Source organism: Penicillium argentinense (assembly GCF_028826775.1).
Source record: "Penicillium argentinense strain IBT 30761 chromosome Unknown utg000011l_segment0_segment0, whole genome shotgun sequence".
Lineage (NCBI taxonomy): Eukaryota > Fungi > Ascomycota > Eurotiomycetes > Eurotiales > Aspergillaceae > Penicillium > Penicillium argentinense.
The window spans coordinates 2,974,212-2,990,055 of NW_026622670.1; the positions used below are offsets into that span (position 1 = coordinate 2,974,212).

A 15,844-nucleotide genomic window follows, 5' to 3' on the forward strand; every position below is an offset into this window, starting at 1 on the left:
GTCCTCTTCTCACGCCGTGTTTTCTCCTCCCTGCTCATCCTGACCTTCTGCGCTTCTTCCCCCCTCGTCCCCTCCCATTTCCGTCGCAGTTCCCGACATCATGGGCTACGAGGATAACTCTGACAACGGCTATGGCCCCAAGGGGCTGTCAGACTCTGAAGGCGAAAAGGCCTATGTCGCGCCGCCGCCCTTCGAGGCCGACATGGTGGGCGAGATGAGCGAGGCCGAGCGTCATATCTACGACCACGGAATCCAGAAGTACAACCGTCTGGGCTGGAAGCGCCTCACCATCGTGCTGATTGTCGAAGCCATCGCCCTGGGTAGTCTATCCATCCCCCAGACTTTTGCCTACCTGGGCATGGTCGCCGGCACCATCTGCTGCGTGGGCTTGGGCCTGGTCGCCATCTATACCAGTTACATTGTCGGCCAGGTCAAACTAGCCTTTCCCCAGGTCGCCAACTATGCCGACGCTGGTCGTCTGATGTGGGGTCGCTTCGGCTACGAGCTGATCAACATGATGTTGGTCCTGCAGCTTATCTTCTTGACTGGCTCGCACTGCCTGACGGGCACGATCGCATTCATGAACATCACGGGTAGTGATATTTGCTCCGTTATCTTTGCCGTCGTCTCTGCTATTATCCTGCTTGCCCTGGCTGTCCCGCCCAGTTTCACAGAAGTGGCCATTCTGGGTTATGTTGACTTTGCATCCATCATCATCGCTATTGGCATTACAATCATTGGAACGGGTGTGGATGCTCAAAGCCAGCCGGGAGGACTGGCTGCAGTCCCCTGGTCAGCGTGGCCTAAGGCAGACTTGACCTTTACCGAGGCCTTTATCGCTGTGTCCAACATCATCTTTGCCTATAGCTTTGCGATGTGCCAGTTCTCATTTATGGATGAGATGCACACGCCCAAGGATTTCGTCAAATCAATCTGGGCGCTTGGCATCACTGAGATCGTTGTCTATACCATTACCGGTGCACTTATCTATGCGTTCGTGGGCCAGGATGTATCGAGCCCAGCCCTGACTTCCGCTGGCGCCACCCTCAGCCGCGTCGCCTACGGTGTTGCCCTCCCTGTCATTTTCATCAGTGGATCAATCAACACGGTCGTCTTGGGGCGCCTCGTCCATGGTCGCATCTTCGCCAACTCTCCCATTCGCTTTATCAATACCAAGATGGGTTGGATCACCTGGCTGGCTGTGATTACTGGGGCCACCATCATTGCCTTTGTCATTGCGGAAGTGATTCCCTTCTTCAATGACTTGTTGTCGATCTCCTCCGCCCTGTTTATCTCGGGCTTCACATTTTACTTCCCGGCCCTGATGTGGTTCATGCTGATCCGCAAGGGCGGTATAATGGAGCCGAAGAACCTATTGCTCACAGTGATCAACGGGTTCATTCTGATCATCGGGTTGGTGATTCTGGTGGCTGGTACCTACTCCAGTATTGACGATATTGTAAGCTTGATCCCACACTCCGGTTGGCTTTGACGCAGATTAATAATTGCTCCTCAACAGATCGACAAGTATAGAACGGGCTCTGTGCGAGGCGTTTTCACCTGCGCGGCTCCTTCCTAAACGAAATTACGGCCTTTACGCCTTGGCTATTTCCTGATCGCTTCTTGGGAAGGTCCAGACTGGACATAGGCCTGCCCTTTCCCAACGCAGCGCGTGATCAAGGCTGCCTTGTACAGTTCAAATGAACGATCTCCCTGGTCACTTAGCCGCGTGGCTCTGTAAATATACCTATTGCATATCAAGCCTCATGTGTTTCTTTCTGCATGAGGGATGGAATCTCTTATAGCTACACCGTCACCAGTAAAGAGGATGCGTTACTGCCCATCACAAGTGCCAAATAGCCATGTAAGCATGAAGCATCCAATGAGTATGGCTAAGGTCGTGATATCCCTTGGTGTTGAAGAGAACCAAGCGAGAAGCACCGAGACATTGAGCAACGGCTATATTACTGTTGAAGCTCCATAAGACACTGGACCCCACGCAACGCTTGATTGCTTGACTGCCAGAGTTTCATTAACAACAACACTAATTGAAATTCGGATCAACTCGGCTAATGCCTTGTCGTTCCCCCACACCCGGCCAACTCACGCCCGGCTCCAGGGAACGGAAGGTTACCGCACAACCGAGGATATCTCCAAACTCTCCACATTGTGAACGGATTTATCCTGCCCCTACTCAAGAATACTAATATTTAAGTTCCGATTTGCGAATGTGAAGTTGCAGCCGCCTCATTTCACAAATTCTATTCCGACCTAACAATACCTGGCTGCTGGAATTATTTCATCTCCGCGTCCGCGCTCTCAGACACGACGAGGGTGAACTTCACGCGCTTGTATATAAGCACCAATACAAGAATCATGGATCCAGAAAGGAGGCCCCAGTAACTGCCAAACATTGTCTGGTAGCTGATTCCACGAACGTCGAGGTTGAAGACGATCGCAGCACCCATCGCACCAAATACCTTATAGAATGCTGAGTAGATGGACAACAGGAGGGGATCATTAGAGAGAGTCCCCATGATCCACCAGGCAAACGTTTGCCCGGCTCCATCAACCACCCTGTAAAATGTATAAAGAGCAATGTAACCTGCAGCCCGTGGGTCATACACGTCGATCAAAGCTGGAGAATTCCTGCGATGGGAAAGTCGGGCTGGGGAAACACACCCAATACAGACGGCATTAATCAGGGTGAACAGGAATGTCCAGCCAAAGAAGCCCTACGCCGTCTTCCACCAAAGACTTCGAGGTCGAGAGCTATTCCAGTGGCAACTGCCATGACGAATTGGCCGAAGTCAAACCAAAGAATACCAAAGGCTCTTGTGCGCAGGTCAAAGAAGTAGGCGTTGAAGTCATTGCTTTGGTAAGGGATATACTAGAGACTAGCCATGCTGTAAGGAAAGAAAAGAATGATATAAGGTTCCCTTTTGATGGCAAGAGCGACGTTCTTCAGCTCCTGGTTGAATGTGGTTTGACGAGGAATGACAACCCGCGTGCCATCAGTGCGAATAACTTTTTCCGGGTTGGAAACAAAACGGGCGACCACACTGCCCATGAGCATCAAGATGAACAGAGCAATATATGTGCCATCATTTACACTGCCTGCTGTAGTTGTGGCCCAGGTTTCCACGGCCCGGATGATAGCGCCAATGACGGTGCCAAAATAGGACAGTCCATAGAAGACCCCAATATATTTGTCTTTGTCTTTTTCAAGTGGTAACGACATGATCATTGACCCTTCTGCGGTCCTAGAACGGCATGAGTAGCTGAAATCAATTTCAAGGAAAGTAGCCATGATTAGAAGCAACGGTGGAACTTACCAGAGGAATGCAGCCGCGATCCCACATATAGCGCCTCCAAAGTACACGAAGCCCTCCTCCTTGTTGTGATTATAGCTCCAGTAGGAAGCCGACAGAAGTGAGAAGCCGACTCCGCCGCTCGCTAATGTGATCTTGGGACCGAAGAAGTTACAAAACGAACCCGCCAGGGACATGGCACAAAAAAGACTATATAGGATGGTATTTGCATTGTTGCTGGTAGTCGGATCAACCTGACCTCCACCTCCGAGGGCAGACAGCACATTAAACATGCCTACCACAAGAAGGTGAACAAATGCAATGCAATGATGACACATTTTGTGATGGGGGCGCGATAGGCTGGGATGGTCAAAAGACCAGCCACGCGATGTCCATGTGGTGGCTCATAGTACTCTTCCGCATCAGCGAGTGCGCAGTGGGTCGTTTTATTTCGATTTCTATCTGCCGAAATGGCGGGATGGAAATTATCTTCAACGTCTGGCATCACAGTAGAGATCGAGGGGACTAAGTGCTTCCGATTATAAGATAGAAACTGGCATATCTTGGAAACGGAAACCACCGCATTTTAAACCTGATAACCCCTCCCTGAAGCTGCCTAATTCGGAAATGACAACCAAAGATAAACTTTCCCCAGGTAAGCGGGGGTCAATGCTTCCGTTCGGGACAAAGGTAGGGTTTATCAAAGGCTGCGCGCATGGAATAGTTGATCCGCACGGGTTACGACAATTGAGCGCTTTCATTCCAACCCAAAGCGTTTTCTGCGATATCACATTTAGGTTTTCAGGGGGCTTTGACCCTCGAGAACGCCAGCAAAAGAGGACTCTTGCCCTCCAAAAGCATCTTTCGGAACTTTCATAGCTTCAAAGATACGCCTGGAAATTTGGATGACTCATTCCAAGGTTGCTCTGGATGTAGATATTCGACACCACTCCTGGGCTGGGCAATGGGATAGCCATAAATGAGTCGGCGCTCTCAAGAGATGTCATGGCTCAAGCTTCTACTTACAAGTGATTACAATGAACTGTTGGGATTGGTAATTGCATTGGCTTTGGTTTCCCAAAATATGGAAACCCAGAAACCTACGAAAGATACGCAATGCTGATATTTCGAGAATATGTGGCAGTCAACCTAATATTAGATAAGACAGAGCGTTTCAAAACTGCAACTGGCTCTATAATTATGAGCGAAAAGGACAATTATTTCCCTCATGTCTCGATGAAATCAAGCCCGTCCCTGTAAATGCTCCTGGAACGATGATTCTGGCGACAATTGCGGGGTAGGCCTTATAATTGACCTTTCATCTCTCAATGTTTTATCATAGGTATCTGTGATTATTGCAAAGGCAAATTCAATGCCTACATTGCAGCCTAAAACTGGCAGTTTCCTATTCGTATTCCTGTAATTAGTTAGTAAGGTTCCGAAACGACTTGGTTAGGCTGCGCCAAAGTGAGAATTCCGCCTTGATCCTCACCGACATATTCACGCATCAATGGCATCCAGTGGACTCAACACTGTAATAACAATAGTGCAAGCTTGCGCTCATTCCAAGGTTCTTGCTACGTTTTGCGCTAGACTCAAAAATATATATGTATATCATATCTCACCTTTCTTTCAGCAAACCGTAAAGGTCTGTTTAATTGACTTTAAAGGCCGATGCACTCACCATAAATACATTTAATTCCTGAGGTCTAGATTCATTCAGTCGTAGCGCATCCATGTCGGCCTCTCAAGGTGTCTGGGGCCTCATTAATGAGCTCACACCTTTTTCTTTTTTTTTTTTTTAATAATATGTACATTGGGTTAATTTCGAAAGGCGCTGAATTCCAAAAATAGACATCGAGAAGTGGTAAGATTAATGCATCGATAGAACGAGTAGTCGAATTTACAATCCTTGTTATTAGTAACCATTGAAACGCTGGCGAGGGAGCAATACGTGCGAAGCAAAATCATATATTTTGCTCATTGTAATTGATGCTGTAGGGTGCAGCCTACGTATTTGACTACACCATAATGTCCTCTGGTGTTCGATCGATAATGTGACGGTGAACTGCAGGCTGCAACCCGGGTTGTAATCTGTCATCCGACAAAATCTACGGCAGAATGCAAATAGCATCGAGATTCTCTCAGGACCAACAAGATACAGCAACAGCTAAGAGCACTTCCAAAAGGTCCAAGGTTGTGAAAGACTTAGGTAACTTCATGGAGACCGGGCGGGCTCACCGCGTCTGCAGTAGATCCGGAGATTACAACATGCGGAGTCCAGTACTAGTGCTGTAGGATATGTTGTTGTACCTATGTATGTGGTGAGACTTACGCTACAGGTCATAATATTAGGGTGGATACGGAGATGGCTTAACAATTTAGGGCATCGGCCCGGAAAGCGGGGCGAAACCTGATTTCAATGGGGAGGGTTTTCATAGCTCGCGCCCGATGATAGGCCTTGACTCTGATTTAAAGTGGACCGCGAGCGAGGTGGAGCCTCTCGCTTCAGGGTTTACTGTAACTGCGGCATCGCCGCCCGAGACATGGGTGGCGAGAGATTGATGTCGATTGTGGGATGATGATCGATGATAATTTACCGAAGCTGCAAAAATTTCGCCGCGGGTGAAATCATCGTTTCTTGCAGCAACAATGCAGCGCTGGGTATCTGAGTATGCGACTCCAGACATCAATTGCCAGAGAGATCCACAGGCCTTGCGCGGTGGAAACGGATTTGCAATACTATGATCTTACCTCGCGAAAAGGGGAATAATTCACTCTTTGATCGAACTGGGGAAATCATTTACTGTTGTACATTCTTCAGGGTCTCTGAAGAAGGGGAACTATTGCGGGGGGTTGTGGATCGCCATTCAGATTGCGACTAAGAATAGCCCAGTGAGGCGAAGCACATTGGTCCCACTCACCCACCGAGCGGATATTTCCTTGCTAAACCAAACCTCAGATTTTGAGACATTGACCTCGGTAGTATGTATTAAGTCGGAGAAGCGTATTCATTGCCTTTCTGCGTAGTAACTCCGACGCGCAGGAAATGAAGGGTATAAAGGAGGGAGATTCGTAGGGTAGAGATTTTCTTTCATCATCCATCAGGAATATCACCGCTATCGTCTATCGATTTTTGTCCTGCCAACTTCGCAACAACAACTTCTTATACGTCTTTTGTATCATCCAACCTACACCATGCAGCTCAAGAACATTGTTGCCGCCACCGCGCTCGCGGCTACTGCAACTGCCGCCCCTTCCGCTCAGTCCAACACCTTCGGCGTCATTGCCATCCACTCGGGCTCTGGTGTGCAGAACTCTGCCTTCAATGCCGCGAAGAGCAGCCTCTTTGCTGGATTGTCCTCCCAGGGGGCTAGCTGTGCTCGCCCTAAGGAGCAGGACGCCACTTTCTACATCCAGGACGGCGCGCTGTACCTCTATGACAAGTCCGCGACCCCTCAGGAGATCTACGTTGACCGCTCCGGCATGGGTAAGTGGAAGGATGATGATATTCCAGTCCCATGACATTCAAAGCTAATCAGGTAACTTCTCAACAGGTCAAGGAAAGATTGGCTATACCACTGGCGCCCAACCCGCTCCCAAGAACTCGGAGAGGAAGGGATGGGCTATTAAGGAGGGCCACTTGCAGTTTGCTGGCAGCGACCTGATTGCTTGCCCCAACAGCATCGACGGTGCCTGGTCTATTTGGGCCTCTGCCGGCGTGTCCAACCCCGGCGGCAACAAGGACTGTGTTAGCATTGCCGCCCGGATTGAGAGAACCTCCAACCCCAACGGCTGTCTCTACACTCAGTAGATCAAGATACAACGGGCATGGCAAGTGATTTTGAGCGAAATTGTCGAAACCTAGCGAAAATTTGAATTACATTAGAACCAATGATGCGAGAAGCCCTTTTTTCTTGATTAAGTACCGCATGCACATTCCGACTTAGCGAGTCGTTGCCCCCGAGGAAGAAGACATCTAACTGCCTTAACCCAAACGGTGGGCCTATGGCTTCGTAGAGGGTCGGTTTCCATTTCCGAGAATGTCTCCCTCCTCCTCTTGACCCATGATTGCGCGATCAATGCGTGCCTGCGAGGTCTTAAAAAGTTTCGGTAGACTGGTAGCCTCAAACGGTTTCGCTTGAGTGACCATGTCTGCCAGCTCCTTGGCTGCGAGCCAAATGACAGGCATGCCGTGCCCATTAAATCCTGCAAGAATGAACTCATTTTCCTTAGCTGGCACCTGACCGATATGCGGATTTGAGTCGTATGAGTATCCCATAACTCCGGTCCAAATCTTGTCAATACGAGCGTCTGTACCTTCCCATCCGCGATAGGTCCGCTGCATGTATCCATCATAGTAATATTTCACCGCGTCAATCAGGCAACTATCATCCACATTGTTATACCATTGCTCCCTAAATGGCTGGAACTTGGCAGCTGCACCACCAACAATGATGCTTCCATCTGCCCGTGGAACCAGATACGAGAGCGTGTTGTCGTCGGTTCGATTGATGTAGGAGTTGTTGAGTAAGGGCGAAGATTCCTTTGCATCAGCTGTTGTAATACGGCAGCAGATCCCCTTGCAAGGAACGATGTTCCTTCGATATTCTGGTAAGACGCCTGCAACATAGGCATTGTTGGCGTATATCACTTTATTGGCATGGACTTGCCCTCGAGGAGTTTCGACAAGGAATCCACCGGCTCGGTCTGGATTTACTGACAGCACCGGGGTGTGTGTCTGAAGGTTTACTTGCTTGCTCTTGACGAGCTTTTCCACTAGGTGCATGATAAATTTGAAGGGCCACATGGTTCCGGCAGTGAACGAGGCGCATGCAACTGCCCCTTTGACACCACATATCTAGAATCAATCAGTTGTGTTGTGGTCTCAGGAATGTTGGCCACTACTCACACCGTCCACCTCACTGCCAGTGTAGAAAACGACGTCATCCATGTAGTTGAAGTCATGTGCGACCATGCTGTCGTAAATGCCCTTGGCCTTTCGTGCGGCCTCCTCGTTGCACCACACATCGATTGATCTCGTTAAGGTGAAGTCGCAATTAATATTCTCACGTTCGATGAATCGCTTCAGCGCCCGAAGATTGGCAATTTCAAACTCCGCAATCTCCGCACCTGCCCTTGGCCCGGCCCGCTCGATGTAGGTTGGTATATGTCCGTAGAAGTCTGGTCGCAAGTGTCCTCCATTTCTTCCAGTCGCCCCAGAGCAGACCGCCCGAGCCTCCAAAATGGTGATTGAAGGGGCCTCCCCCAAATCCCGGGAAAGATGGTAGGCCGTACTCACTCCAGCGTAGCCGGCGCCGACAATGACGATGTCGCTATGAGCTGGCAATTCCGGCGTCGAGCGATGATCACTCAGAGGATGCTGCTGTGTTTGCCAGAAGGACTCGGTTGCATTTTGGACGGGAAAACACGTCGCCGAACTGTCGTTGCTCGCGGTGGTCTCGTCCGGGCAGGAAATTGGCATTTTGATGAACCCAGAAAGAGTGGTTGATCAGGGAGTAGTGCTGAATTCAAATCATGGTTGTCGGGGGTGTCGCACATACCGCTCTTATCTCACCGACAATCCGACTATCGCGACGACCCCCTGAAGCTGTCTGGGCCGAGTCGTACGACACCGCGCGCTGAACCGTGGAGTCGCCGCCGGACCGGCTGCGATTAGCATTTTTTGGAACCGGCGGGAACTCGGCGGTCGGGCCGCCTCGGCTTCCCCACACGATTAACGTTGATGCAGATAGGGTTGCTCGTGGTGGAACGCACAGAAAATACAGCTTATCCTAGAGTACGACCCTAGGGCCGGGAGTTTGAGGACCTTGGTGATTACCGGAAAATGGTACACCGGCGGAGAGGACGATTTTGATTTGCAATTCCCCCCGATAACTGGTGGAGTGGACTGTACACCGGGGCTCGCTACTCAAAAAAGCAAAAAATGCACATACAAAAGGCGCGCGAATTTTTGCGTACCTTGTGGGGGACAGAATTGACTTCGTCTCCGAGCACTGATGATGGAGTCCACGCGTATCATCCACTCCAAGATCGGCCTCTACCCGACCGCAAACTCACCAGACAGCGAACGAAGACAAGAATCGAATACCCAGGCCGATGAGAAAGGACATAATGGCGATGTTGAAACGGCCAGCGCTCAGCTGGAAGAAATTAGTGTTCTCAAGCAAGGGCTGCACCAGCGGCATATTCAGATGATCGCCTTGGCGGGCACCATTGGCACTGGGCTGTTTCTCAGTTCTGGGCAAGCGATTGCGACAGCGGGCCCTCTAGGGGCATTTTTGGCATATTTAATCATCGGTATGACGGTCTCCAGTGTCATCTTTGGTGTCGGAGAGATGGGTGCACTGGTTCCACTTAATGGTGGTGTCATTCGATACGCCGAAATTTTCTGTGATCCCGCACTAGCATTTGCCAATGGGTGGAATCAGATTTATTCCTACCTCGTCTCTATTCCATCCGAACTGGTGGCGGCGGCGGTGATCGTGGAGTTTTGGGTCACGGTGAATAACGCCATCTGGATCACCACCTTCGGAGCGCTGATGGTCATCACCGCATTGCTCTTCGTGCGTGTTTATGGGGAGCTGGAGTTCTTCTTCTCCATGTTGAAGATTATGCTTATTATTGGAATCAATATCATGGCGCTAGTCATCACCTGCGGCGGAGGACCAAACCACGTTGCAATCGGTTTTAGTTATTGGACTTCACCGGGGCCCTTTGTCCAATACCTCAACATTCCTGGATCCCTTGGTCGGTTCCTTGGTTTCTGGAAGGCTTTCGACAGCGCACTATACGCTTACTCTGGAATCGAAAACATTACGGTGGCCGCCGCTGAAACGAAAAATCCTCGCACGGCAATTCCGATGGCGGCACGGCGTATTTTTATTCGCATTCTCCTTTTCTACATCTTGACAATTTTCATGGTTGGCTTGGTAGTACCGTCAGATGATCCGAATCTTCTCAACTCGACCGACACAGCATCCCAGTCCCCGTTCGTGATAGCTGCGCGCCATGCAGGAATTAAAGTGGTCCCGTCAATTATCAATGCGGTCGTATTGACGTCGGCCTGGTCGTCGGGAAATTCAAACATGCTCGGCGGTTCCAGAATTCTGTTTGGGATGGCAGTTCACGGGCACGCACCGGCTATCGTTAAACGGACGAACAGGTTCGGAATCCCCTACATAGCCGTGGCAGTGTATGGCGTGTTCATGGCGCTAGGATATATGACACTTTCTAGCTCAGCAAGTACGATATTTACCTGGCTCCAGGATATTGTATCCATATCCACGCTTGTCAACTGGATATGCATTTGCATAGTATACCTGCGCTTCTTGTATGGCTGTTGGAAGCAGGGGATTGACCGTCACCGCGAACTTCCCTGGGCCGCACCCTTCCAGCCATATACCACATGGGCATCACTGGTCGTCTTCGTTCTTCTTTTCTTCACTGGGGGATTCACCACATTTATGAAAGGGAGGTGGAGCTCAGAAACTTTCATTGCTAGCTACATCAACCTGCCTTTGATGATTGTGGTATACCTGGGCTACAAAGCACTGATGAAAACGAGAATGTTGCCTTTGGAGGATATACCGATTCGTCCTTTTATCGAAAGTGCAAGGAGGAATCCTGAGCCGGTGGTCAAAAAGCGAGGGTTGGCGAAGTTCAACTTTCTGTGGGCTTAGAATACAGCCAGACCTGCAAGTTGTATACTAGTGTAATCTAACAAGGCAGGCTTCAATGTTGGAATCCCAATCAATCCTAATTCTTGATATATATCCGGTTCTACTAGGTGATTATCCTTAACCAAAAGCTGCTCTAATCCTTTTTCAAATGGATTTACTGCTTAATGTCTCCTTGCCTTAGCCACGAAGTAGCAGCAGCCGAAAAGAGTCGAAAATCGAGTGAAAATCGACCGTACACTAACCTGGAAGGCTAATTTGTGCCTTGAGATGAATTGAGTGAGGACCGAGGTTGAACTGGAGTACTTTGGCTGTGCGAGCCAGAGTACGTTATCAAACAGAAACGGCCTGTATTCCATTTTTAGGAAGCCCGGGCCGGTATATATTACTAGTGTCGTAACAGTTGGTGCGGGGTAAACGCAGTATTGCCGGACCGGCTTTTCCGTTTCCTTCACCCAATCCAATAATCCGGTGCGTGCTATCATTCAGTTGATACCTTAGGATACGAGATGATATGAAAGCCCGACGAAACCCGATAACCAACATTGTGATTCAGAATTATTTCTTCTCGATATTTCGTTCTACGCAGCCTGCATCTCCACTCTCCAAAACCAATGTCAAGTCCAGCAGTGGGAAAAGGAAGAACACTGAAATTCTCTATCAATCCTCACTCGGCTACATCTTTTGCTCGCCCCGACCAATAGTCGAAGCTCTAGTGCTCAATAGTAGTTGAGACCAGACTTTGCCAATATCATATCACCAAAACACCAAGATGAAACCCGGCAAACACGTTGTTTTTGATGTTGTTGGTACTTGTGTATCATTTGACGCGTTTTATGAGCGGATTGGCCATGTCATTGGGGAAAGACTGGAATCTAGGAACATTACTCCGGCTTTCTTCGGTTTCAGCTGGATGACGGCTGCTGAACTTGAATTCACATTCCTATCTATCTCCGAGGGATACAGACCCTACAAGGATATCATGCGAGCTTTATTCTTCCGAACACTACACATGGCTGGAGTTGAAAATCCCAGAAACTTTGCAACAATCGAGGAGAGAGACCTGTGCGTTCAGGGTTACTCTGAGCTGGAATTGAGACCAGGAACAAAGGAATGCTTCAAAATTTTGAGAGAGGCTGGGTTCACTATTTGGTGTCTTACGACAGGCGACTCGAAGCGTGTCTGCGGATATTTCGAACGTTCAGGAGTCGAAATATCATCGGAGAACATTGTCAGCTGTGATACCAAAAGATTGGCAAAGCCGGCTCTAGCCGCTTATAGAACATTATTCGATCGATTTGCACCAACCGATGTGAAGTGGTTTGCGGCAGCACATATGTGGGATGTCTCTGCGGCAACGAAAGTGGGATTTCGTGGTGCATACTGCACAGTTTTGGAAAGGGATCCCTGCGAAGAGGTGTTTGGTACGAAGATGGATGTCATTGCTGATACGCTTCCTGGCATGGCGGAAGAAATTGTGTCGGCTTCGCAATAACAGTGTGGCCCCCAGAGGAAAGGTTGCGGGTGTGACGGATGAACCTGGGAATAGCCTCATCTCGTGGAAGGTGCCTGAGGCAAAGTTTTGGGTCATTTGCACTACGCGTTTGCTGGTGCGCGTTTGCTGGGTACTTAAGCCCTCTTTCTCTGGCGGAATTTCTTTCTTTCTCCTTCCTTCTTCATCTTCGAGATTCTAGTTTGTAGGCACTGAATGAATCTGCTTCTTTTGAACGGCCCGTAACAGCGGGGAGGGATTTCATATTTTCCAGGCGCCGACTCCAAGGTCTTGATCTTGCAAATTCAACCCCTGATTGAGGCTTGTTAATGTTGGTCTGGATATTTTCTTCCGCTCCTCCATACCGACGAAATTCCGTTATCTCAAATTGGTTGCATCATTCTACATGTCCAGTCCTCTGCTCCTGCAATTTAAGAGTACATAGGATTCTCCATACAGCAAATATATTAACTTACAGTCTTACGAATACCCGCCTACACGTATTGGCCTCACTGAGGTCTGGACAATATCGTGTGTTATGGATCCAAGCAGTCGAGGCAAGGTTTTCGAACCCTTCTTCACTTAGGAGATCTCACATGTCACTGGCCGTCGAATCCCTCCAGGGACTCGGAGCTTTGTCTACTATATGTACCAATACGACACTAATACTCAATTCTGAGTCGTACAGTGTCTGTTAGATCATTTCAACTAAAACCGGAGATCTATCTTCTTGGATAAATTGTTCATATTTCACGGACGATGCTTGCTACTTATTGATATTCCAATAAAATATTCTAACTAACGTATGAGGGAAAGCTAGAAAGAAATTGTTCAAGAACCTGAGTTTCATCAACAAGTGGCCACTCTAGAAAAGGAGAGATGTCATTCTCGGAACAAGGCAAATATTCAATATTGCCGTCGCCTTGGCGAATGGAAACCTCGGATCCAGGGCCGACTGAAGGCGATAGATTGGTCTTTTCAAAATAACAGGGTAGGGACTGAGTTAGTCCTGGATTCGACGATGGTGGGGCAACTGAAGGCAAGCCGGGCTCCCAGCCCTGCCGAATCGATGGCGTAGAGGGTTTTCTGGCTGATTTGTGACCTTGGGCCTCTTTGCTCTTGCCCCACTCTTTAAACAAGTCATAGGCTGTTTTTGTGTTGTTCATGTCGTTTTTAGAGTCTTTCGCTCTCGACTGGAGACAAAAGAGCGCCCTTTCAAGCGCCTCAATTAGAGAGACTTCAGATCGAGCGGAATCCCCCGCGATGGACATCTCTTTAATCATAGCCATCCCCTTCCTGAGAGCTTCTTGGAAACTATTTGAGGGGCTCTGAATGGAAAAAGCGATTAACACCAGCAATGCTGCCCGACACGAACTGTACTCAATGTACGAAGCTCTAGCTAACCCAGGAAAGCTTTGCTGTAATTGACTGCAGATTTCCAAAGCTTCTTGCGAGGCTTGAATACAGTCGTTGGTAAGAAAGTCGCGACTATTCTGGGGTAGCAATGGAGAATTGTGACTCTCTCTTTCATTGTGATGCCACTCGTCCCTTGATTGATGTTCCGAACCGGCGCTGGTTGTTGCTGTAGATGGTTGCCCCTTTGCCAACATAAAAGGCCGGCCAGCAAACATACGGACCAAGCAGTATTCGAGTCGTAAATGCATTGAGCTTCGGTGTGCAGAGGACATTGGCATAGCGAGTGACTCGTCAGTAGCTTTCATCCATTTAACCAAGCTTTCTCTTGTCCTCAATACATGAGCCATTATGACGGATCTTTTTTGTCCAGGGCAGCGTCGAATATGACATCTGATTATTAAATGTGAGTTGCGAAACAACACCAGGGAGCTCAAAGATCACACATTTGTTCATAAAGACTCTCAAGATAGTCCATCATTCGAACAGAGCTGAGAAGATAAAAGACCTGGCCAGATTCTCCATCAAGTTCTGTAGTGTAATCTTGTGGCATATCGGCGTCAACATCTCGCCGATTAACTGAAAGAGGGCGACCATGAAAGATGGAGAGCTTCCTGTATCCTGTCAGCCAAAATTGGTTGTTTTTTATAAGTATGATCGAGGATACCTTTCCAACGAATATGCTGTCCACCAGATACGGTTCCGAATTTCTTTCATTTGATTGTCAAATGCATCATCTCGAGGCCTTCTGTGCATGCCATTCTGCATTGCCAGTCGAACCGAAAGGCTGATATAGATGTAACCAAGACCAGATGCGTCGACTGGAATGGAATAAATACCCAGAAGAAGGCAGGCTTGAACGCTCTCGAGAGATGACAGCTCAATAATTTCTGGTAAATACCGAATGGCTTGTCGATAGAATGTTGCACCGACATGCTCTTCCGAAAATTCGGATGCCGCAAAAGTTGCTTCCTTTCTTCTCGGAGACTCCAAATGGGCATATTGTGATCCGATTGCCAGGATAGACAAAATGATACTAACGGCTACCTCATCGCCAGCGGTGTAGACTGTCTGCGGTCTACTAGAGAGCACCTTGATTTGATCGATGACCCATTGATTTTGGATGAATAGACAGAAGGGCTCATTATATTTGTAAAAAACCCCGACGAGGAAGAGCATAACATCCCTCGGCGGAAGAGAAGAGATTGCCTCAGACAGCCGATCGTAGGTATGCGACAGTTGTTGCGCACGCCAGTACCCTGGAATGTTTTCGAGGCTATCTGATGACTGAGATAGCTGGTCAGCAAAGACAAAGGTAACGGGCTCAATCGTGCATCTCACATGGGACGAGAAATTATCCATGCGCCATTTTATTTGTTCTTTGATACGCATCGTGAAGTTCCAATATGAGAATTCACCAGAGAAATCTGCAGAAGACGTCAGCAAAAGGACTGAAATGATGAGTGACAGTCGGCCTACGAGTCGTTGTTTCCTCTACTGGATCAATTGTGCACCCCTCATTGATTTCCAACCTTTCCGCTTCTCCTGAATTAGGGTCTTGCGATAATACTTCCGTCTGCGTGGGTACGCCGCTCTTCATTTCTTCGGCCATTCGAGCGAGGTTCTTCGTATCGAGGTCAATTCCCTCAATCGTATGAATCAATATTGTCTCCATGTACTCTAATCTCTTCGCGGTATCTTTGGCGCTAGATGAATATGACCCGTGGCTAAAAATGAAAATACTTAGAAATCACCTATACCTGTTAGGATTCAAAGAAGGCGCTTACCTCGGCATATACGGCCTGAACACTCGGGATTTACCAGCAGTACCTGCAAAACCACACTGACGCCGGAATCGAGTGCATTTAGTGCAAGGAACACCCCCATCGCAGCGCTCTTTCAATCGACGGCAACTGTCACAGCTGAGA

General features: G+C 48.7%; 6 protein-coding genes across 6 annotated transcripts; 3 read left to right on the forward strand and 3 right to left on the reverse strand.

Annotated features, from left to right (window-relative positions):
* Window positions 1-100: 100 nt before the first annotated feature.
* Window positions 101-1,579, forward strand: N7532_012131 (Amino acid transporter transmembrane; the record flags this gene model as incomplete). Its single annotated transcript, XM_056624622.1, has 2 exons — window positions 101-1,459; window positions 1,520-1,579. 2 exons carry the CDS (start codon window positions 101-103, stop codon window positions 1,577-1,579), a joined length of 1,419 nt encoding a protein of 472 aa, XP_056469610.1.
* Window positions 1,580-2,294: 715 nt separating this feature from the next.
* N7532_012132 (uncharacterized protein) lies at window positions 2,295-3,649 on the reverse strand (the record flags this gene model as incomplete). Its single annotated transcript, XM_056624623.1, has 3 exons — window positions 2,295-2,577; window positions 2,892-3,263; window positions 3,336-3,649. Coding segments are annotated over 3 exons (687 nt in total). The 3' UTR covers window positions 2,295-2,576.
* Window positions 3,650-6,509: 2,860 nt separating this feature from the next.
* Window positions 6,510-7,125, forward strand: aspf34 (cell wall protein PhiA; the record flags this gene model as incomplete). Its single annotated transcript, XM_056624624.1, has 2 exons — window positions 6,510-6,801; window positions 6,869-7,125. 2 exons carry the CDS (start codon window positions 6,510-6,512, stop codon window positions 7,123-7,125), a joined length of 549 nt encoding a protein of 182 aa, XP_056469612.1.
* A 192-nt stretch (window positions 7,126-7,317) lies between these two features.
* On the reverse strand, window positions 7,318-8,796 carry N7532_012134 (NAD(P)/FAD-dependent oxidoreductase; the record flags this gene model as incomplete). The annotated part of the gene is made up of 2 exons (XM_056624625.1): window positions 7,318-8,172; window positions 8,224-8,796. 2 exons carry the CDS (start codon window positions 8,794-8,796, stop codon window positions 7,318-7,320), a joined length of 1,428 nt encoding a protein of 475 aa, XP_056469613.1.
* Window positions 8,797-9,334: 538 nt separating this feature from the next.
* Window positions 9,335-11,014, forward strand: N7532_012135 (aromatic amino acid and leucine permease; the record flags this gene model as incomplete). The annotated part of the gene is made up of 1 exon (XM_056624626.1): window positions 9,335-11,014. The coding sequence occupies one exon, from the start codon at window positions 9,335-9,337 to the stop codon at window positions 11,012-11,014; it is 1,680 nt and encodes a 559-aa protein (XP_056469614.1).
* Window positions 11,015-13,297: 2,283 nt separating this feature from the next.
* On the reverse strand, window positions 13,298-15,643 carry N7532_012136 (fungal specific transcription factor domain-containing protein; the record flags this gene model as incomplete). Its single annotated transcript, XM_056624627.1, has 4 exons — window positions 15,396-15,643; window positions 14,584-15,343; window positions 14,363-14,530; window positions 13,298-14,309 (listed from the first exon to the last, which is right to left on the reverse strand). Exons 1-4 carry the CDS (start codon window positions 15,589-15,591, stop codon window positions 13,298-13,300), a joined length of 2,136 nt encoding a protein of 711 aa, XP_056469615.1. The 5' UTR covers window positions 15,592-15,643.
* Window positions 15,644-15,844: the final 201 nt, after the last annotated feature.